At 45.1% G+C, this 24798-nt stretch overlaps 1 protein-coding gene across 7 annotated transcripts in view; it reads left to right on the top strand.

Moving 5' to 3' along the window:
- Positions 1-24798, top strand: part of CAMK1G (calcium/calmodulin dependent protein kinase IG) — a 2474997-nt gene that overhangs the window by 2132041 nt on the left and 318158 nt on the right. For all 7 annotated transcript variants that reach the window (XM_068269763.1, XM_068269762.1, XM_068269761.1 and 4 more), the window contains one exon: positions 2325-2446. In XM_068269763.1, the coding sequence (XP_068125864.1) occupies positions 2325-2415 (91 nt within the window). In that variant the 3' untranslated portion in view covers positions 2416-2446. The remainder of the gene's footprint in view (positions 1-2324; positions 2447-24798) is intronic.

Genomic DNA, 24798 nt, shown 5'->3' with positions numbered 1-24798 from the left:
GCCCCCCATAACTCACCTAAAAGCCCCTGGGATCCTCTTCTGGCCTGATGGGTCGAACTTGACTGCGTAGTGTGCTGTAGGACGCCCGCAGCCCGGCCATCGCCTGCGCGGGAAGAGAGACTCACATGGAGAGACAGTTCCTGCCTGTCCCCAGGGAGAGGGAACTGCTTTCAGCAAGTGGGACAAGGCAGCCAGCAACTAGTCAACGGGAGAGAACTGTAGAGATTCATTCAGCACAACCCTTTCTGTGTTGGGACTGTGGGACGCTGCTCTGGCTGTCACTCGTGATGATGGCTGGATGGCTGGCTGCACTGCAAACACATGAGTTCTGACCTGTCTCATGTTCCTCCTTTGCTATGGTAGTAAGAGAGAGGCAGTGGCGGACCCGGAGCCTGACTGGCAGAAACAATAGAGGGGGCTTGGAGGGACCAAGGCTGGAATCTGGGCTGTAATTGACTGGCTGTACAGAGAGAGACTGACTGTAATTTCTGTCAGCTCTGTCTCTGCAGTGAGGCAAGGACTCCCCGGCTGGAAGCCCCGCCCCCGCCTGTGTATTTTTACAGACACCTGCAACACAGCTACGGATTTCACTGGCAAGGAAAATTGACACATTATTTACTGACAATCCGTAAATTCACGGACAGTTGGCAACATTGGCTTTGATGCGCTGAATACATGCTTGTTTGTGCTATACATGTTACAGGGCCAGAGTTAAGACACATACGACACTGGACTACCTCTACGCGGTGTATGTGACTACACAAGATTCTTTTTTCTTGTAACGAAGATCACAGCTTTTAACTTGTAGGGACAGCATTGATTGCTGAATGATTTTTGTGAATGGATTCGCATGAGGATTTGCATGAATATACGGAAGTTCATTTTGACTTTGCTGTTTTGCTTGCCACACCCCTTAGCGCACCTCCCTATTACATCTGCAAGTGTTTAAATGTCCTAGCTTGAGGTGTGTGTGTGTGTGTGTGTGTGTGTGTGTGTGTGTGTGTGTGTGTGTGTGTGTGTGTGTGTGTGTGTGTGTGTGTGTGTGTGTGTTTTTTTTAAATCAATGTATGCAGTTAATAAACATTTCTGTGGTACTACTGGTATTCACTTTACCTGTTCATATGTATACTTAAGGCACAAAACATTAATTGTTGCTGTGACTTGAGGACAGATTTGAAAAATGCTTAAAGAGAACCAGTGACAAAAAAAAAACCCTCTGGGGGATACTTACCTCGGGAAAGGGAAGCCTCAGGGTCCCAATGAGGCTTCCGTGACCTCTGAAGATTGGAGGAATCCAGCACTGGCTCCTCCGACACTCCACCCGACAAGCTTGGCAAGCTGTGATATATTTACCTCTGCGCGATCCTGCGCAGGTACACTAGCAACTTTTCGTTTGAGCTAGGCAGAAACAGCAAAGCCAGATCGTATCTGCAAAGTACTCACTTCTGTGCAATAGAGCAGATACGATCGGGTTCGGCTATTTCCGCCTTACCCAAACGAAGAGCCACTAGTGCGCCTGTGTAAATTACCTCGCCACACTTTGGGGGGTCCCGGCACTTGAATGGAGGGATGGAGGAGGAATGGGGGGACCCTCATTAGGACCCAGAGACTTCCCCCTTCCAAGGTAAGTATCCCCCAGAGTGTTTTTTTTTACATTACAGATTCTCTTTAAAGGAATACTATCGATTCACATATTTTTTTCAATTGACACAGGAATTGTTTGGGAAGTGCTGCTAAGTACTGGTGTATACATTTTAGTAGCAACTTCTTTGTTTAGTGTTATCAAAATACATTCAAACTTTACTGAGGCCAAAACTGACTGCTGACTGAGCCATGAGGAGAGGGGAAATTTCCCTCACACTTGATCAGTTAACTCTATGTGTAGCTCTGTGTGTGACCGAGAAGAGAGCTCCCAACAGCTGCAGCTCCTGTGCCCAGTGTTTCTGACTGACCTGTCTGAAGAGAGCAGAGGAAATGTAACTAATTGTCACAGCTTTTTCATACTGTTTTTGCTTTCAGAGTTTGAAATGTTTGATATTTGCTTTCTGTAGTCTGATATGCAACTCTGGCTGTGCATTGAAGCAGACACCCCTTCTGCAATTGATTTGTCCCAATATAGCTAAATCCTACCCTCAATAAATTACAGCTTTTGCCTCTGATATTTAACATGAAAAGTAGGAAAATGTTTACACAGCTACTTAGACATTATTTGCACACTGTCATTTTATAACACTTGGGTATCGATAATATTCCTTTAAGTACAACCTCATATTGTTCAGTATATAGAGAAATATGCAACTCTAACCTCTATACTTTCACACTAGGCCTTTCATGAATGATGTCACAGCTCCAGTGAAAGCCACAAACTACACACATTGTGGTAGTGGACAGACAGGAGTCTGCTCAGTCATGTGACCGGAATGAATCTGCTTAAACTGACTTCACAGTAAGTTAAATCTGCTTATGCATATAATTTGAATAACTTTCAGGATTTCTTAGTCTACAGCCTCCTGGCAACAAGGTTTACATGACAGGAAGACAATAGTTCATGTTCTGCAGGTGACACATTTGTATACACTCTATGGAGCCTATGTATAGAGAATAAAAATAGTTTATTTTTTCCTGCCACTTTCCTCACTTTTTTTTTTTAACCTTTTTTATCTCCAAAGTCATACAAGAGAAAACAGTGATTTGTATTATTATTATTATTATTTTAAATTTTATTTTACCAGTGATCAGTCAAGTAATCTCAGGGTAAACAATATTTGGTGCCCTGCACTCTGAAGGACTAAGCCTAAGGAAAGATGTGGTGGGATGCAGAAGAGCCTGTGGGAATAAAACCATTGCAAATTCATATACATGAAGACACAATATTTTGAATTGGCACTCCTAAATACAGTGTTTATTATAGCAAGCCAGTCTGATGTTTTGAGACCATGTGGATCTTTTTCTTAAAGAGAATCCGAGTAGGGATTACAAATGTAATAAAAAAAAAAAAAAAATTACCGTAATCAGCATGCCTTTCTGATTCAGTCGATCTGCTTAGCGCCACTCTAAGTCGATCCTGCCGCCCACCGGGTTCATAAAAAGTTTCCTTATTCTTTAGTTAAAATGGTTTAAGTACTTCCGGGTCACAGCACATTCATGAGAGTAGTGCACAAGAGAGCCTGTGCTCTGGGAAGGCTCAGTAGGTCCTCTTGTGCACTTTTTTTTCTTAGCTCAGTGAATGACGTCAGGGGGAATCATGGGAGTCAGTACTAGGAGGGAAAATAGAGGCGGGGAGAGGCGTGGAAGGGGCATTACTGATGCTGGAGGCGGTGGTATACAGCATTACCTCTCTACAGCAAAGGACGAGCCTTCCTGTGAAAGCAAAAGGTTCCAGGCGAACTTTAGGTGGTTCGCTTTCGCCGGCGAAGGCGAACTTTTGCGGAACTTCGATTCGCCCCCATAATGCTGCATTAAGAACAACTTTGACCCTCTACTTCACAGTCAGCAGGCACATTGTCGCCAATCAGACAACACTCACTCCTGGAGCCCCCCCCCCCCTCCTTATAAAAGGCAAGGTTCTTCTGCCGTTTTACTCACTCGTCTGCCTACAGTAATTAGTTAAGGGACAGCTGCTGACAGACTCTGCTACAGAAAGCTAAGTTAGGCTCTTGGCTGATTGTTATCAGGCATGCTCATATGTACCAAAATTCGATTTGGGTAGATTCGAATTCGGGTCCGAAAGACATTCGGATTCGGATTCGCCCACGAAATTCGGTTCGGATTCGGTTCGGGTGTCGGTAACAAAATTCAGTAAAAATTCATTTTCGGGAATTTGGATGCATTTTTTTTTAAAAGGGGAAATCACATTTAAATATGTGTGATTAAAAAACAAAATAATAAAAGTGACGTATGGCATTGGCAGCAGTCAATGTATTGTGTGGAACCTGGCGGTGGGAAAACAGACAGCAGGAGGATAAATACAGCAGGAGGAGGAGGAGTGACGTGTCACGTGTGGCACTGGCAGCAGGCAATGGCAGTGGGACCACAGACAGCAGGAAAATAAATACAGCAGCAGGAGGAGGAGTGACGTGTGGCAGCAGGCAATGTATTGCGTGTACCCTGGCGGTGGGACCACAGACAGCAGGAGGAGGAGGAGGAGTGACGTGTGGCACTGGCAGCAGGCAATGTATTGTGTGGAGTGGACCCTGGTGGCTGGACCACAGACAGCAGGAGGATAAATACAGCAGCAGCAGGAGGAGGAGTGACGTATGGCAGCAGGCAATGTATTGTGTGGACCCTGGCGGTGGGACCACAGACAGCAGGAGGATAAATACAGCAGGAGGAGGAGTGACATGTGGCACTGGCAGCAGGCAATGTATTGTAACTATTTATTAAAAATACTGCAACATTTATACAAAAATTATAAAAAAACAAATAAATAAGAACAAAACATTAGGCTATCCGCCTTAAGTACCTTAGTACTTTCAGTCCATATTAAGTCCATACCTGAAAAAAACTGAAAATTCAATCAACTTAAATCATGCCTCTTTGGCTTCAATATATACACTATTCAGTCCGTATTAAGTTCATACCTGAAAACTGAAAAACCTTAAATCATGCCAATTTTGGCATACTATATACACTATATTGCAACAACACTATACATTATTTACATATTACAGCAAGAAGGACTAGGCAATCTTACTCCACCTTATGCTTGCAAGCCATTTCTCAAATTTAGATCATCTAGCTAAGTGAAGAGAAAAAGAAAGCTCACCAAAGAGGTTTGGCCAAGTCATGGAGGTTTGATGTTTTGCCAAAGCAGACGCTATTCACCCAACTCAACCTTTCCTCCTCAAGACCCCGAATTTTCCCAACCTCACCAATAATGCCATGCACCACCACCTGGACAGGGAGGACTTTCTGATGAATCACCATTTGACACCGTGCATTCCAAGTTTAATACCGAATCACTGAGCTGACTAAAAATAAAGTGTCCAAATTAAATGACCCCCGGTTATTAAATACTCCATATGTCCACTCCGCGTAACTAAGCCGCTCTAGGAAAGGAATACCTAAAACCCTACCCACCTGTTTGTATACTTCTTTCTTAAAGGAACAGTCCACCAGGAAATGGTCCATGGTCTCCTCCACACCACCACACTCCTCATGAGGACAGCCACGATCCCTATCCCCAATGAACGTCAAATTTCCTCAAACAAAGAGTCTGCCATGAAAGGAAAGCCAAGCCAGATCCCTGAACTTGTTAGGAATCCTAGGAGAACATAGCAAGCGCAAACCCTCCTCCATAATTGGGCTTGGGCAATCTCTCAGGGCCAATGGGTCCTGAAAAAGGTTTCGATCACTCTCTCCTCTAAGGCTTTCCTAGGGATCAAGATAATCTCCTTGTTCGTCAGTTCCCATTGTCTCATCACTTTCAGACACGGTGCAACATAGGCTGGGAGATAATCAGGACCAGCTCTCAGTCTTTTTACCAAACCACCACCTTCCCATTGCCTGAGAAAAGGTTTAAACCAGGACTGGAAAATACCCATCCATCCAGGCAGTTCCTCCGCGTACATTTTACCAAGATTGTGTTTAATAAATAACAGAGAAAAGAAAACCACTGGGTTGATCATTCCTAAGCCACCCTTCTGCCTTGGTCGATAGGTGACATTCCTCTTAACATGGTTCATCTTATTTCCCCAGAGCATCTGGAAAAACAAACTGTAGATCCTTGTGTGAAGAGACACTGGCAAAATACAGACAAAACTGACATATAACATAATTGGTCGATAGGTGACATTCCTGCCTTGGTCGATAGGTGACATTCCTCTTAACGTGGTTCATCTTATTTCCCCAGAGCATCTGGAAAAACAAGCTGTAGATCCTTGTGTGAAGAGACACTGGCAAAATACAGTCAAAACTGACATATAACATAATTGGAATCAGATAAGTTTTGATTATGCCAATCCTTTCTCTGAAAGTCAATCGCCAACCTTTCCAGCGGACCACCTTAGCCTCAGCACATTTTAGTCTGCTTTCTCAATTTTGGTGACCATAATCACCCGGGCCAAATTCTATGCCAAGTATTTTAACCTTTTCCTTTGGTGCTGGAAAAGAGACCGGAAGCAAGAAGCTCTCATTTTCCTTACCCATCCAGAAAGCCTCACATTTGTCCTGACTGATCTTGGAACCCGATGCCAATGAGTAACGGGCAATCTCTGCACAAACGCCTTCTGCCTCCTCCTGCCCAGAGATCACCACAGTCACATCATCAGCATAGGCCACAACCTTGAGAGGAGGTACACCAGCAATGCCCGACGGCACCCCACACAAAGCTCCACCCTCAATCCTTCTTATGAAAGGATCAATGGCAAAAGCATATAGCAGGGGACTCAACGGACACCCCTGACGCACCCCAAATCTAACCTCAAAGGTTTGTACAACCCAACCATTGACAAACGGGAAACTTTCAGCACCTTTGTACAAAATGTTAAGCCAATTGATAAACCTCCAAGGCAGACCATACTTACTAATGAGCATCCACAGATACTCATGATTGACACGATCAAAAGCCGTTGCCTGATCCAACACCAGTAAGTACTTCCCCCAACCAGCAGCCCTGCATCTCTCCAGAATCTCCCAAACCATTAATACGGCTGAAAAAGTGCTTCTCCCCTGGACAGAACAATGCTGCTGTCGAGAAAGTACCTCATTTGCCACTTGGCTCAGACGCCAAAAAATTATTTTGGCCAGAATCTTTCGGTCAACATTGAGAAGGCTGATAGGACGCCACTTCTCAATCATTGAAGAATCCTTACCCTTTGACAGAAGAATAACTGCTGATTCTCTCATAGAGGGAGGAAGCTCACCCTCTGCAAGACTGCGATTGTAAACTTCCGCCAATTCAGGAGACAGAATGTCCTTGAAAACCTTATAAAATTTGTCCATCAAGCCATCTGGCCCTGGAGTTTTTTTTATGGCAAGCTGCTCAATGGCTTTTGCCACTTCCTCAGCAGAAATTCTTTCCGTCAAAAACGCAAGAGGAACATCCAAATTCACCAGTCCTGGAATATCACACAAGAAAGATTCCATCTCTGTCTCATTAAGAGGTCTGCTACCCAAGATCCCATACTATCTTTGAGACCATACACAACCTTAACTGCTACACTTTGTTTGCAATTCTGATACGGGTCCAGCGAGTGACTTTTACCGTAATCCCTTTCCAGAAGCAAAGAAGCATGCCAGTCATACTGACTCTTGCGTAACAAATCCTTGATCCTTTTGACCTCCACAGGATCACCATCCCCCGAGACAACGATTTCAAGTTTCCGCCTCAGACGTTGGTAGGTAACATATCTACCAAAAGCTTTCTTTTTTGCTATGTTTTTTGAAAAGGCCTTTTAACCATCTCCCACCACTCCGACCTGCTGTTGCAACAGACCAGCAAAGTAACCTGTGCCTGAAAAAAATCCCTGAAAGATTGTCTTACACTTTCTTCTTCCAATAGCAACGAATTTAATCTCCAGATACCCTTTCCTTTTGGAGGGACATCTGCAACATTCAACACCACAGACAGAATACAGTGATCAGAGAACTCCACCACCTGCACCTTTGGAGATGAGGAGGCAGAGCTCTCCTTAACATAAAACCTATCTATCCTACTCCTACGTTCTCCACTGAAATAAGTGAACCCTGTGTCATCTGGAGTGTGCTTTATATGCACATCTACCAGACCAGCATTCCTAACCATATTATTCAAAAAATTGCTATCGTAGCCCAGGCGGGTCTTGGTACCTCTCCTGTCCCTTAACCTGACTACGGTATTGAAATCACCACCAAAGACTACCTCCTGGGCTGTAAACAGGAATGGCTTGATCTCTGTGAAGAGGTGCTTCCTCTCCCTCTCAGATTGAGGCCCATAGAGGTTAATCAGCCTCAAATTCTGCCCCCTCACAGAGACGTCCATGACCAAGCATCGCCCCATCTCTATCTCACTTACCCGCCGGAAAGTTACCATATCGGTCTTAAAAAGGACCGCCACCCCAGTGTAAGGCTTAGCAGCAAGAGACCAGTAAGAGGAACCATGGTGCCAATCCCTCTTAGCCTCATGTATGTCACCTAACGTTTGCAACCTGGTCTCTTGCAAAAATAAAATGTCGGCATCAAACTGACCGAGAAAAAATATGGCTTCCCTTCGAGCACTTACAAATCTTATACTGCACCACCCACCTCCATATATATCCACACTTTCCCCTTCACCATCATCACTATTTACAATATTTCCATCAAACATTACAGACTGGTCAGATAACGCATTAAACTTATTTTTTACAATAACAGATTTGATTTTTTTCTTCCTAATCTCTTCTAGCTTTTCACTAGCTTTCTTTTCCGTCACCATTTTCCTTCTCTCCTTCCTTTTTTTCTTTTGCTGACTTTACTTCTATAAACCTTTCTGACTCCTCCACTTCTTTTTCTTCCACCTCCTCACTCTGTTTATTCCTCCCTTTACCTTTATTTTCAACTTCCGTCTTTGTTTCTCTCGGGAGCTTAGTATTACCATTTTTTCCTTTCCCACCCTCCTCCATCTTTTTACCTTCAGGGGCTTTTTCAGAAGGGCTTTTATTCTCCTCTTGAACAACATCCTCTTTATAGACAGAAAATAATTTTTTTCCTTCCCCAGGAACAGCAATTTTAAAAATTGCTTCAGCACCCAATCCCACCTCCGGTATTTTTTTAATTACCGGGACCAAGAAAGGGGGAGGGGAAGGTGGAGGCATCGATTTCAACACAGACAGGAAAGGCGGCACAATAGTCTTGGGCTCCAAGGCAGCAGGCCTCGAGTGTAACGGTCCACTACCAGAGGCTTCCTCTTCAAGATTTTCTCCATCTCCTTAACAACTTCTTCATCCACATTAGCCCATGCTTCAGGGCACTGCAAATACGGATGACCCAATTTAAGACAAATACTGCAACGGATGTCCTTGCAGTCCTTTGCTAAGTGCCCCAAAGCATGGCAACATGAACATTTCACCTCCTCACAAGAAATGCTATAGTGGCTGTGAGAACCACACTTATAGCATACACGAGGCTGCCCCTGGTAATAGACCACCACCCTGTCTTTTCCGATAAAGACAGAAGTAGGGATATGTTTGACCACATTCCCCACTCTGTCCAACCTCACCATCAGCTCCCATCCTCCCTGCCAGATCCTGAACTCGTTCATTACCTTCTTTGGCTCTGCATGCGTTTCCACCAGGCACTCCAGTTCCTCCCACATCCCAAACATGCAGATAACTTAATTGGCTTTGCCCTAAAATTGGCCCTAGACTGCGATGTGCATATGACTATGGTAGGATTCGATTTTGAGCTTCTCTGAGAGCAGCCAGTGACATGACTATGTAATCTTTAAAGTACTGCAGAAGATGTCAGTGCTATGTAAATACATAATAATATGGTAGGACATTAGGCTGTGACTATGGTAGGATTAGAGTTTGAGCTCCTCTGAGGACAGGCAGTGACATGACTATGTACTCTGTAAAGTGCTGAAGAAGTTGTCAGAGCTATATAAATACATAATAATAATATGGTTGGACATTAGACTATGACAGGATTAGATTGTGGGCTCCTCTGAGGACAGTCAGAGACAGGACTATGTACTCTGTAAAGTGCTGCAGGTGATGTCAGTGCTATATACAGTGGTTTGCAAAAGTATTCGGCCCCCTTAAAGTCTTCCACATTTTGTCATATTACTGCCACAAACATGAATCAATTTTATTGGAATTCCACGTGAAAGACTAATACAAAGTGGTGTACACGTGAGAAGTGGAACGAAAATCATACACGATTCCAAACATTTTTTACAAATAAATAACTGCAAAGTGGGGAGTGCGTAATTATCCAGCCCCCTTTGGTCTGAGTGCAGTCAGTTGCCCATAGACATTGCCTGATGAGTGCTAATGACTAAATAGAGTGAACCTGTATGTAATCTAGTGTCAGTACAAATACAGCTGCTCTGTGTTAAGCTTGGGGGTGTAATCTCCACAGTCAGCATACAACACATAAGCTGACGTGAAGGAGGTACACACCAGCACAAGGGATCAGGATATCCCCAGTTTAGTGGAGGAGAGGACTGACTCCAATAGGAGATTGTGGTGCACAGAGCCGGTGCAGATCTGAACAGCCACAAACACTTTCGTAATAACGTCTCAGCGCAAAGTAGCGCTGAGCGCATAAACCAGGACTGAGGAGATCAGGACAGGTAGACAGAATGAACGCTTGCTAGCTAGCGATTACTTAGCGACAGCAAGCGTCCAAAACCAGACAGACTGGAATGAGGCAGCCAATGCGTTGCGGCGATGGCGTGCCTCACAAAGACAGGACAGGAGAGACAGGAAATAGCAGGATCGAGATAGATGAACGTAACACAGATAAATATACAATAAGTATGTTTTCCTAGCGTATTACAATTACAGCTATCAATGAAACTATTTGTAAGGTCTGACTAACATATGTATATATCGGCAATGAACCGATATATGACATAAGCAGGAACGCTGACTAGGACTGGAGTAATACAGGGAACAGGACTCAGAAGGATTCGCTATCTCTTCGCAGAGATGAACGCAATCCACAAACAGTAACAGAACAGGATTCAGAAGGATTCGTTATCTCTTCGCAGAGATGAACGCAATCCACAAACAGGACCAGGAACAGGATAACTAGCTCAGCACGGGTGTTCACGATACGCGCAAACTACCAAAACGTGCTGGAAAACTGACTAACTGAACACAGGAAATAAACAGTTCGTGTACGTATATATCAGCAACACTGATATATCAACACAACACGGATACAAGGAAAATAACAAAATGCGCAAGTATGCGTATATATTGGCGATGAACCAATATATGACACAAGACAAGCAAGTAACAACTTCTAGAACAAGAGCAGAACTAGGAGGACTCGCTGACCCCTTCGCAGGAGTCAGCGCAGTCCACACGGACCAGGAACGAGGTGGGGCACGAGCAGAGTAACAGATAGAGTCTGAGACTATGGTAGCCCATGAGACATTGCAGGAAGCAGTTCTTTATACTGAGGTCATCCAATGGGAGCAGACCTGCAGATTCCCACACAAGTGAATGGTAATTAATCACAGGCTGATAGCAGGAAAAGGCAGACAATGATATGCAGCCTGCAGGAAAGGGACTGCCCCTCCACTGCAGCAGACAATGTTTGTTTACACAAGAGCATGTCAAACTGTCATTAATTTCAGAGTGACTGCAGATGGAATCAGCAACTAGTTCAAGTGCAAACCAAACTATGCAAGAAAATGCATGTAATGACATCAGAACTGCTTGGGTTACAATACCACTGCAGCCAGCAATAAACGCTGCAGACATGATCATAACATTACCCCCCCCCCCCCCTTAAAAGCGGATACCAGACGCTTTTTGAAACTGAAATTCCCAACAAAACAATCTGACTGATAATTCATGATGACCGGGACAGCCCGGCAAGACCAAATTCCAGAATCAGTCCCCACAAGACTGGACCCATCAGAACCAGAACCTACAGAACCATGCCCGTCAGCACCACAAGCCTCAGTGTGATACCCATCAGAACCACGACTTCCAGAGAAAAGCCCCCAGAAACTCTCTGAGCGATACCCACCGCCTTCTCGGGACTGTCCAAAAACGCCAAAGCCTTTGCAATGCCCACCGGAACTGTCCCCACCAACACAAAACCCACCGTTGAACCAGTCCAAGGTACCAGGACAAGTTTCCTCAGAGATCTCCCAGAACACTTGGAAGCTCCAAAGAGATCCCCACAGGTCAGAACGCCCCTTAGGTTCACATGGAGAACCATCAAGAACCCCTATGGAACCCAGGGCAACTCTAGAGTCAGGGTCACAAGGACAAACATCAAGATCAGGGTTTTTAGGGACCAGAACCATCTCCGGGCATGCAGGCCAACCGGCAACATCAGAACATGTCTCCACTAGGGAAGCGTGTGAGCACGCCAACACAGACACACTTGGGCACTCTGGCATACGAAGCACATCTGGGCACACTGGCACAAGAGAGACTTCTGGGCATGTCAAGGAACTGCAAACCTCAAAGTCAGTCAAGGTAGGACCGAAACCAGGACTGGGCAAAAAAAAACCATCATGACTAGACTTCACAGTTACTGGATTGTCACTAAAAAATGCAGGATTAGACTTAGATGTCTCTGATTCCAGCAAAGTTATTAACAAATCATGTTCAGGGGCATTTACAAGACAGGACAAATCTTCTGATGTATGCACCGAACTAGACAGGGTTCCCATAACTTCTTCTGGACTAGACAGAGACTCATCAAATACACTGGATTGGAGCTCATGAAGGGCTGCAAAACAAGTCAGTAGTGCAGCAATCCCCACTGAACTAGGCAAAACTGAGTAACTCACTGGACAGGAAGGGGACTCAGGAACTTCTGCCACACCGGCCAGAGAACCAGAATTTTCCAGGATACAGGGCTGGGTTTCAGAAACACTCATTAACCCGGACTGAAATTCTGAGATTTCTATTATTTTTTCCAGCGAGTCAGAATTATCCATGTTACAGGGCAAGACTTTTGAAACATTCAGAGGACAGGGCTGGAGTTCCTCGGCTGTTACAACACTGGAGAGGGACTCAACAACATTGGTTAAATCAGACTGGGTACAGGGCAAGGCATCTAACACACTTGCTGACGAGGACAATATTTCAATGGCTTCTGCTTCGCTGGGCAGAAATTCATCAAGTTTTATTAGAGCAGACTGTAATTCCAAAACAGCTGCTAGACAAGTGAATATTACTGCAACACCAACTGAGGTAAGCAGTGCCTCAGACTGTTCTGCTAGAGGGTTTGAAGTATCCAAAGTACTAGGTGAAGCATAAGACTCTGTGACCACAGCTTCACTGGACAGGATCACCGAACAGTCCACACTGCAGGGCAAAACCATGGAAGCACCTGCTGGACAGCATAATGATTCTGTGACCTGAGTTTCATTGGAGAGATCTACTGCACAATTCATGGTACAGGGCAAGTTCACTGGAACATTTTCTGAACACGGTAATAATTCTGCGATTTCGGACTCACATAGCAGACGCTCTGAGTTATTCATGAAACTAGAGTGAGGTGTAGAAACAGGAAGATCAAAACACAATGTTTGCGCATCTAAATCACCATTCAATTGTGAAATTGGAAAATTCAGATGCTGGGGTTCTGAGATTTCTGGACAGGATTGCTGGGACTCAGAAACTGATGTAGTGCATCTATTGGCATCTGCTGGATCAGACAGGAGTTGAACTTTATTAACACAGGTAATTTCTGCAGAAGTGTTTGCAGAGACAGGCAAGATTTTTCTGGTGTCTGTTTCACTGAACAAAGACTCATGAGTACTGGCTAGGCTGGACTCAGAAGTCAGCAGGACCTCTGGGTCCTCTGCTGAGAAATTTGTGCAGGGCAAGATTAAGGAAGTATTAGTGATTTCTGTCTTACTGGGAAGTAACACTGAGTTATCCATGGTACAGGGTGGAATTACAGGAACTTCAATTTCACACAAAAGGAGCTCTGAATCACTCGCTGAATCAGCCAAAGGTGCTGAAGCAGGCGAGTCCTCAGGAACTGAGGAAGTGGAACAATCTCCACTTGACAGTGTGTCTTCCCTGGTATCAACTGATTGAATCGCATAAAATTCGTCCAGAATCATTCTCCACACATCGATCAATGGAGCCACAAAGTCATACCCACACACACCAGTTTTTATTAGGTTATAGGCAGACTTAATGCATGCATTCAATACTAATTCACTTTTTGCACTGTAAAACTGACAAAATGAACTTGCATCTTTCTTCCATTCATAGACCAGGGCTTCCATCTCTCCCTTCTCAAATGGAGGATCCCATGCATATTTAACAGCTGAGCATTCCGGCTGATCATAGTTTGCAAATGTGTTAGTGGCAGAAACATACATTGGGTTATTTAGCAGGTGATTGGCCGATTTCTTATTCCTAAGGATCTCCAATACCTGTAGCAAGTGTTGAACTGTAGTGTATGCAAATTTCCCTTGCTGCACGAATAAATTGATCTGTTCAATACTCTGTAATATATCTTCATAATCATATTCAGATAATTCATTTAAACAAGAACTTTTATTTTCCCTGGCTAGCAATGAAAGTTCATTAGTAGTTTCATAGGTCCATTTGACTCCCCTGAATGGTGACTGAATTTCATTATCTGCTACTGGCGGAGTCTCATTACAGATCTGATGCGCAGTCGCCAAGGGCAACGACTCCGCTGATTGTAACGCTTTTCTTTTGGAGCGTTTACGTTTGGCTTTAGACCCTGCTGCCTTAGCAGAAGAAAAGTTATCAGAACAATTATCTGCTTGCTGATTATTTTTGTAGGCAGTAGAAGGAGCAGCTGATTGACAAGCTGCCAGGAGCTTATCAAAAGGGCTAGGCAAATCGGTTTTGCGCAGCCAGTTATGGATCACAAACGCTAGAAATTCCAGTGGTCTTTCTTTTAAATTGGTATGATCCAAGACATCGTAGGCCCACTGAAACAATCTTCCCTTAAATAAAACATAAACTAGCTGGGGGGCCCACGTTGAAACAGGAGTAGCCTGGAGCTCAGGATTGGCCAGGAACCTGGCACATTCAGAAAAAAACTCATTTTCTGTTTCAGAATTGAGCTTCTCAAATTTCTTAAAGGAACAGGAACCATAACAAACAGTGTCATTTTTGCTGGGAACCCCCCCCACAATGGGGATTGGTAATGGGGCTATCATAATGTTAAGCTTGGGGGTGTAATCTCCACAGTCAGCATACAACACATAAGCTGACGTGAAGGAGGTACACACCAGCACAAGGGATCAGGATATCCCCAGTTTAGTGGAGGAGAGGACTGACTCCAATAGGAGATTGTGGTGCACAGAGCCGGTGCAGATCTGAACAGCCACAAACACTTTCGTAATAACGTCTCAGCGCAAAGTAGCGCTGAGCGCATAAACCAGGACTGAGGAGATCAGGACAGGTAGACAGAATGAACGCTTGCTAGCTAGCGATTACTTAGCGACAGCAAGCGTCCAAAACCAGACAGACTGGAATGAGGCAGCCAATGCGTTGCGGCGATGGCGTGCCTCACAAAGACAGGACAGGAGAGACAGGAAATAGCAGGATCGAGATAGATGAACGTAACACAGATAAATATACAATAAGTATGTTTTCCTAGCGTATTACAATTACAGCTATCAATGAAACTATTTGTAAGGTCTGACTAACATATGTATATATCGGCAATGAACCGATATATGACATAAGCAGGAACGCTGACTAGGACTGGAGTAATACAGGGAACAGGACTCAGAAGGATTCGCTATCTCTTCGCAGAGATGAACGCAATCCACAAACAGTAACAGAACAGGATTCAGAAGGATTCGTTATCTCTTCGCAGAGATGAACGCAATCCACAAACAGGACCAGGAACAGGATAACTAGCTCAGCACGGGTGTTCACGATACGCGCAAACTACCAAAACGTGCTGGAAAACTGACTAACTGAACACAGGAAATAAACAGTTCGTGTACGTATATATCAGCAACACTGATATATCAACGCAACACGGATACAAGGAAAATAACAAAATGCGCAAGTATGCGTATATATTGGCGATGAACCAATATATGACACAAGACAAGCAAGTAACAACTTCTAGAACAAGAGCAGAACTAGGAGGACTCGCTGACCCCTTCGCAGGAGTCAGCGCAGTCCACACGGACCAGGAACGAGGTGGGGCACGAGCAGAGTAACAGATAGAGTCTGAGACTATGGTAGCCCATGAGACATTGCAGGAAGCAGTTCTTTATACTGAGGTCATCCAATGGGAGCAGACCTGCAGATTCCCACACAAGTGAATGGTAATTAATCACAGGCTGATAGCAGGAAAAGGCAGACAATGATATGCAGCCTGCAGGAAAGGGACTGCCCCTCCACTGCAGCAGACAATGTTTGTTTACACAAGAGCATGTCAAACTGTCATTAATTTCAGAGTGACTGCAGATGGAATCAGCAACTAGTTCAAGTGCAAACCAAACTATGCAAGAAAATGCATGTAATGACATCAGAACTGCTTGGGTTACAATACCACTGCAGCCAGCAATAAACGCTGCAGACATGATCATAACACTCTGTGATGGCCTCAGAAGCTGTCTAAGAGAATATTGGGAGCAACAACGCCATGAAATCCAAAGTACACACCAGACAGGTCAGGGATAAAGTTATTGAGAAATGTAAAGCAGGCTTAGGCTACAAAAAGATTTCCAAAGCCTTGAACATCCCACAGAGCACTGTTCAAGCGATCATTGAGAAATAGAAGGAGTATGGCACAACTGTAAACCTAACAAGACAAGGCCGTCCACCTAAACTCACAGGCCGAACAAGGAGAGCGCTGATCAGTAATGCAGTCAAGAGGCCCATGGTGACTCTGGACGAGATTCAGAGATCTACAGCTCAGGTGGGGGAATCTGTCCATAGGACAACTATTAATTGTGCACTGCATAAAGTTGGCCTTTATGGAAGAGTGGCAAGAAGAAAGCCATTGTTAACAGAAAAGCATAAGAAGTCCCATTGTCCCATTTACAGTTGCCACAAGCCATGTGGGGGACACAGCAAACATGTGGAAGATGGTGCTCTGGCCAGATGATGCCAAAATGGAACTTTTTGGCCAAAATGCAAAACACTATGTGTGGCAGAATACTAACACTGCACATCACTCTGAACACACCACCCCCACTGTCAAATATGGTGGTGGCAGCATTATGCTCTGGGGGTGCTTCTCTTCAGCAGGGGCAGGGAAGCTGATCAGAGTTGATGGGAAGATGGATGGAGCCAAAGAGAGGGCAATCTTGGAAGAAAACCTCTTGGAGTCTGAAAAAGACTTAAGACTGGGGCGGAGGTTCACCTTCCAGCAGGACAACGACCCTAAACATAAAGCCAGGGCAACAATGGAATGGTTTAAAACTAAACATATCCATGTGTTAGAATGGCCCAGTCAAAGTCCAGATCTAAATCCAATCAAAAATCTATGGCAAGATCTGAAAACTGCTGTTCACAAACGCTGTCCATCTAATCTGACTGAGCTGGAGCTGTTTTGCAAAGAAGAATGGGCAAGGATTTCAGTCTCTAGATGTGCAAAGCTGGTAGAGACATACCCTAAAAGACTGGCAGCAGTAATTGCAGCAAAAGGTGGTTCTACAAAGTATTGACTCAGGGGGCTGAATAATTACGCACACCCCACTTTGCAGTTATTGATTTGTAAAAAAAATGTTGGGAATCATGTACGATTTTCGTTCAACTTCTCACGTGTACACCACTTTGTATTGGTCTTTCACGTGGAATTCCAATAAAATTGATTCATGTTTGTGGCAGTAATGTGACAAAATGTGGAAGACTTCAAGGGGGCCGAATACTTTTGCAAACCACTGTAAATACATAATAATAATATGGTAGGACAATAGACTATAACTATGGTAGGATTAGATTGTGAGCTCCTCTGAGGACAGTCAGTAAAATGACTATGTACTCTGTAAAGTGCTGCAGGAGATGTCAGGGCTATATAAGTACATAATAATAAAATGGTAGGACATTAGACTATGGTAGGATTAGATTGTGAGCTCCTCTGAGGAGAGTCAGTGACATGACTCTGTAAAGTGCTGTAGAAGATGTCAGTGCTATATAAATACATAATAATAATAATATGGTAGGACATTAGACTATGACTATGGTAAAAATTCAACCTTTAATATATTTCTTCCAATAAAACATCAGAGGTAAAAGACAAAAAACCAGCAATACTTAAGAGTATATACGGCAGGAGTTCCATCCGGGGCCGTCCTCATTGAAGTCTTGTCAATTGATGTTATGCATAGCTCATATTTACGAATATTTTTTGACTGTTTTTCTGTTTCTTACAGTTTTTATGATGTTTTGTGTGCTTATAGATATGTCTCATTCTTGTGGAACCGAGGGCTACGAATTCCATTTAGATCACATGCTAGGTCTCTCTGGACTTAGTTCTAAATTGGTATTGTTTGTGGGCTGCTGAGATCAAGCCACTAGATGGCGGATCCGTATCTCACAAAATTATGTAGTTGGGATGTAGTTAGTAAATTGTCCACAAGATGGCAGCAATTCGTCCTCAGGCCTTGATGTGTCCACGCGTCTGGTTGACGCGTACGTAATGACGTCAGGACAGTGAGGAGTGAAGTATGGGCGGCCGCATTAAGCGACGAGCGGCGCGGAATATATGACGCGTCCCGATGCGCCTCCTTATGGTGCGCATTGGCGTGAGTTGGGCGCACGGCGCGCTCCATTTAGAGGAAGTGACTCATGTTCCCGGAAACACAATGGTTTATCGGAGGTCACACGGATATCACTCATCCAACACAGGTGTACTGGGGAGGTGAGTTGCTGTCATTGGCCTGTGATTTATTGGGAGGGAGTGGCCTTCGGTGTATAAGAGTGAAGATGGACTTAGGGGGTTAGATGGTCTCGAGAAAGCCCTCATAGAGGGGCGAAACGATCGTCGACCTGCCTCCGCACCAATTGTACCACCTCCTGTCGGTTAAGTATTGCTGTTTTTTTGTCTTTTACCTATGATGTTTTATTGGAAGAAATATATTAAAGGTTGAATTTTTACTGAAGTGAAATATGGCGAGTAGCTCCTGGATATTACTCCTTCTCTCTTCAATGCTATAGAATTAAGCTGTTTTTCATCCAGATGTTGCACCGCTGTTATACTGTGAACAGTAAAGTTTAGAGGCATTGGTGTGCACTCGCTCTGCTATCTATTTGCTTGTAGACTATGACTATGGTAGGATTAGACTGTGAGCTGCTCTGAGGACAGTCAGTGACATAATTATGTACTCTGTAATGTGCTACAGAAGATTGTCTACACGCAATTGTATCTATGGTCTGTTACCTGTATTGTTCTGTCACCCCTGTTATAATTGTCTGTAATCCTATTTATTGTACAGTGCTGCGTAATATGTTGGCGCTATATAAATCTAATAAATAATAATAATAATTGTGGAAAACTGTCACAAATGTATGAAGTGGAAACAGTACAAACAGAGCTCGTACATGCATGCTGGATTTTTTTGGACATGCTAATTTGCACTGGGCAGCTAGTAATAGTCAAATGAAGGAAAATGTGAGAAGTGCAGTCTGATGGAAAGTGAATATACATTTGCCCCTCAGCTGAAAGAGCTGTTCCTCACCACATGCAGCATTGTGTATGGGGAACTCTTTTCTGGTGAGCTACAGCCATGTGTCAGATCTGTGAGCAAATACACCTCTAATCAGGTTACAAGTTTTATCCCCTTTCTAATCTTTTCTAATAGAAGTTAGCATTGCAACTCCCTCCTCCCTCTACACTTACTCTCTACTTGCAGACAGTGTAATTAGTAGCCAGAGAAGCAGCATCAGCAGTGCTGCTCTCTCCACTCACATGGAACAAGAGGTTGCACTCACTTCTAGGAGCTGTATGTCACACACAGGCTGTCTCCTCACTCTGCACTGCAGCATCAGGGAATCCTCCGTGCACACCACCTCCAGCAGCTCCTCCTCCCTGGCCGAAACTACAGATTCATTGTCAGGCCAGCCAGGGAGGCATCTATTCACAGCAGACTGGTGAGAAAATAGTCCCCTCTCACCTGCCTGCTGCTGCTTCAAGATTTTAGCCAGGATCATTGGGAAAAGGGGCTTTGGGGAGGGTGCAGGGTACTTTCTTCCTGCTCTGTTAATAAACTAAATTTTATAATAAAAAATATGTTTCCTGCTACCAGGATGGGGCCCCCTAGTGGCCTGGGGCCCCATAGCAACTGCTATGCCTGCTATCCCTATTCCTACACCAACGTCGAAAAAACAGCTAAAGCTGTGGAAGGCGCATATATCCTCTCCTAATCTTCAAAATCCTATGCTGCTTGGCAAGCTTCTCTGGTTACTCTGGCAGACAAGTGGTCTAGTGTTTCCGATAGGGCCCTTAAACTTAAAATAATCTGGGTTTCATGAGCAGGGAGGCAGTACCGGCAAGCTCCTTGCCCATCTTATTGGTGAAGAGCGGTTCATCTCCCATATCTGCTCAATCACTGATTCCACTGGCTCTATTATCCACGGGGCTGCTGCGGTGAATCAGGTGTTCAGGATTGATTATATAGCCGTGTCTCCAGTACAGGGCTTCGGGCGCCATCTTGCCGTAGCCCTGTCAGCGCGGGAGACTGCAGGAGAAGTAAGACGGTCCCAGGAGCAGCGCGCCAGAGGCCGGAGACTTCTGCCAGGTGAGTAAATCAATGCTTTCTTTTCCAGGTGAAATGTTTGCCCGCGTTGTTTCTTTTACAGGTGAAATGTTTGCCCGCATTGTTTCTTTTACAGGTGAAATGTTTGCCCGCATTGTTTCTTTTACAGGTGAAATGTTTGCCCGCATTGTTTCTTTTACAGGTGAAATGTTTGCCCGCATTGTTTCTTTTACAGGTGAAATGTTTGCCCGCATTGTTTCTTTTCCGGTGAAATGTTTGCCCGCATTGTTTCTTTTCCGGTGAAATGTTTGCCCGCATTGTTTCTTTTCCGGTGAAATGTTTGCCCTCAGTGCGTTTCTTTTCTGGTGAAATGTTTGCCCGCAGTGCGTTTCTTTTCTGGTGAAATGTTTGCCCGCATTGCGTTTCTTTTCTGGTGAAATGTTTGCCCGCATTGCGTTTTTTTTCTGGTGAAATGTTTGCCCGCATTGCGTTTTTTTTCTGGTGAAATGTTTGCCCGCATTGTGTTTCTTTTCTGGTGAAATGTTTGCCCGCATTGCGTTTCTTTTCTGGTGAAATGTTTGCCCGCATTGCGTTTCTTTTCTGGTGAAATGTTTGCCCGCATTGCGTTTCTTTTCTGGTGAAATGTTTGCCGGCATTGCGTTTCTTTTGTACTGACATGTTGCCCACATTGCGTTTATTTTGTACTGACATGTTTGCCCGCATTGCGTTTATTTTGTACTGACATGTTTGCCCGCATTGCATTTATTTTATACTGACATGTTGCCCGCATTGCGGTTATTTTGTGCTGACATGTTGCCTATTGCGTTTATTTTCTGGTGTCCGGGGTAACCGTTACTGCATTTATTATTTAATGGTCATAGATGGCTATGTTTGCTGCTTTGTGGTTACGGTATACTATTAGCATCACACAGTTTCTGCACACCCATGATGCAAAGTCTCGTTTGTCCACATCATGGTGTAAACACTGCTTTCTTATGCCTCGCTGTTACATCATTATGTTAGCTCCGCCCATACAATGTCATGGCCACGCCCATTTTCGCCCCCCCCCCCCAGTCTTCGTCGCTACACGCTCCTCAGTCCTCCCCACTTTTCGACGCGTGCCGCCCCCGTCCCAGGTTGGACCCACAAAAATCTGGTCACTCTACTTAATATCACACCAGCAGTGGACCTTCTCCAGGATAAGTGTAAAGCATGGCAGAGTTTACCCGTTCTGGAAAGGTTAGTGCAATCAAGATGAACCTCTCACCCAAATGTACCTATATCTTTTGAAATACTCCATTTACTATTCCTTCCAAGGTGTTTAGAGAAATAAATTCTTGTATTTCCTCATGTCTATGTAACTCTAAAAAACAAAAACAAAAAAACAAAACAAATAGGGATTGTACTCAAAACCCTTCAGTTGCCTAAGGATGCTGGGGGTATTGGTCTCCCTGTGTTCAAATATTACTACTAGCCAGCCATCTTAGTAGCAGCCCGCAGGTGGTTTGCCCAATTGCCTGACAACCCGGCCGCAGTGATTGGGGCAGCTGTTATGGGTTCTTTTACTGCCCTGGCAAGCTTACCATACCACAGGATTAAATGCTCTCCCAAGTTGACTTACTCTATGAGATCAGTTATCTCTACCAGGGAAGCTGTCAAAAAATTGCAGAGTAAACCAGGACAGGCCTCCCCTTTCCTTCCTCTCTGGAACAATAACTCCCATTCCCACTTTTTCTGTATACCAGACCCCTCAATCTGGGCACACAGAGGAATTTACAGGTTAAAGTACATCTTAGATGGGGATCAATTGATGTCCTTTGATCAGCTTAAAACCCAATACCAACTAACTAACAAATATTTCTTCAGATACCTTCAACTCCGCCACGCTTTTATCGCCCAATGTCCCCCCTCTGAATCTCCCCTGCTGGTGTCCACATTCCCTTTGGAATCTAAGACGTATCACAGCATTTTCCGAAGGCCTTTTCCTCCCTCTACAAATCAACTATACAGAGACTATTTAACAGATGGAAGTTAGATATTCCCGGCTTAGAACGGATGCAGGGCTCCGTTGCTACTTGTATCTCTGCAAGAGACAAAAATGATCGCTCTTAAAACATTTCACAGGGCATACCTTAGCCCAGCAAAGTTACACCAGTTTAGCTTCCATGTCTCTGACACTTGTGGTTGCTGTGGTTGCCAGGATGCAGGTTTCTTTCACATTTTGTGGCACTGCCCTCATTTGTTGTGATATTGGATGGAGGTAGAGAGCTGGGTTTAAAAAATATTTCTGAAAACTGCTATTAGGATTGAGGCCAAGTTCTTTGTTTTGACTGTAATCAATTCTAAAATCAAGGGGGAGTCCAAACACCTTCTATTCCACAACCTCCTGTTCTAAAGAACTCATTATTTTATACTGGAACCAGGCTACCCCACCTGATGCTAAGGAGTGCCTGGCTCATATCAGAAAGGAACTTCGTATCCTTAAAAGAGTCTATAAAAAAATGTGATGCTATAAAAAAATTGAGAAGATTTAGATGGGTGGATGTTCAGAAAATTGACCTAATTTCGGTTAACCAAACCCTAATCTGGATTCAGCATAGACAGGTTTGCAGTAATCTGTGATGCTAATTGGGGTGCTGCTCTGCTCAACTGTAATTTAGGGATGATCGGAAAGTGTAATTTCCGTTCCGCCGGAATTCTGGAATTCCACCAGAACCAAATTCTGTCGCCATTGCATTCCAGCGGAATTATGCGTAATTCCACGGAATTCCGTGCTCCGTCAGTAAAAATAAAGGTATTGCAATGAAAACTTTTTTTTTTTTGCGTTGCAGGAGTTGTCGCGACTCGCGTAGGCTATGGGACCTAGCGGTAGTTCCACGGCGGTCATTATAAGTTTGGTTTGGAGCCACAGGAGTTGTTGCAACTCGCGTAAGCCAGGGTACCTAGCTGTGGTTCCACAGGGTTCATCATAAGTTTGGTTTGGAGCCGCAGGAGTTGTCGCGACTCGCGTAAGCCAGGGGACCTAGTGGTGGTTCCACGGCGGTCATTATAAGTTTGGTTTGGAGCCGCAGGAGTTGTCGTGACTTGCGTAAGCCAGGGGACCTAGCGGTGGTTCCACGGCGGTCATTATAAGTTTGGCTTGGAGCCGCAGGAGTTGTCTCGACTCGCGTAAGCCAGGGTACCTAGCGGTGGTTCCACAGCGGTCATTATAAGTTTGGTTTGGAGCTTCAGGAGTTGTCGTAGGCCATGGGACCTACATGTTCCACGGCAGCCATACAAAAAATTGTGAGTAGCAGGAGTTGTCGTAGGCCATGGGACCTACTGGTTCCACGGCAGCCATACAAAAAATTGTGAGTAGCAGGAGTTGTCGTAGGCCATGGGACCTACTGGTACCACGGCAGCCATACAAAAAATTGTGAGTAGCAGGAGTTGTCGTAGGCCATGGGACCTACTGGTTCCACGGCAGCCATACAAAAATTGTGAGTAGCAGGAGTTGTCGTAGGCCATGGGACCTACTGGTTCCACGGCAGCCATACAAAAATTGTGAATAGCAGGAGTTGTCGTAGGCCATGGGACCTACTGGTTCCATGGCAGCCATACAAAAATTGTGAGTAGCTGGAGTTGTCGTAGGCATGGGCGTAGGGCATGCGGTCGCAGGGGTCGCCGTCGCGACCGGGCCCGCCTCCTGAAGAGGCGGGGGGCCCGGGCCCCAGGGGTATGCCTGGAGCTGGCCGTTTTGTACGAGATGGCGGCCGCCATGTTGTGGGCGGTGCTCGCCGCTCGAAACACTCAGCCGTCAGCCAGCACTTTGCCCCATCCGCCCCCTGCCCAATTCAGGAGCACCTGGCAGGGGGCATGCCTGCGATTGAATTGCATTGCAAAGGCAGGGGGCTGGAGAGAGCGTGAATAGCTCCGCCCCCTGCACGTGGTGGAGATGCCTGCCCGGCGCCCGCTGAACTACTGCAAAAGCAGGGGGCTGGAGAGACTGAGAGCGTGGATAGCTCCGCCCCCTGCACGTGGTGGAGATGCCTGCCCGGCGCCCGCTGAGCCCCGCTGAAAAGCAGGGGGCTGGAGAGAGCGTGGATAGCTCCGCCCCCTGCACATGGTGGAGATGCCTGCCCGGCGCCGTTGTTATGCTAAAATGTTGGAACACCGGCTGACCCCCGCTGAACTATTTGCCTGCCTGGTGCCCGCTGACCCCGATGACATTTTCGGCCTGCCCCACAGCACCAGGCTCAGGAAGACCAGGTTCCACCAGCTTAGGCCTGGCCAGAACTAGCCTCACATGCCAGCAGCAGCAAGTAGGTGTGTGTGTGTGTGTGTGTGTGTGTGTGTGTGTGTGTGTGTGTGTGTGTGTGTCAGCAGTGTGTGTGTGTGTCAGCAGTGTGTGTGTGTGTGTGTGTGTGTGTGTGTGTGTGTGTGTGTGTGTGTGTGTGTGTCAGCAGTGTGTGTGTGTGTGTGTCAGCAGTGTGTGTGTGTGTGTG

This window comes from Hyperolius riggenbachi, chromosome 2, assembly GCF_040937935.1.
Source record: "Hyperolius riggenbachi isolate aHypRig1 chromosome 2, aHypRig1.pri, whole genome shotgun sequence".
Classification (NCBI taxonomy): Eukaryota; Metazoa; Chordata; class Amphibia; order Anura; family Hyperoliidae; genus Hyperolius; species Hyperolius riggenbachi.
The sequence above is the reverse complement of the archived record's forward strand: the minus strand, read 5'-3'. Positions and strand labels throughout refer to the sequence as shown.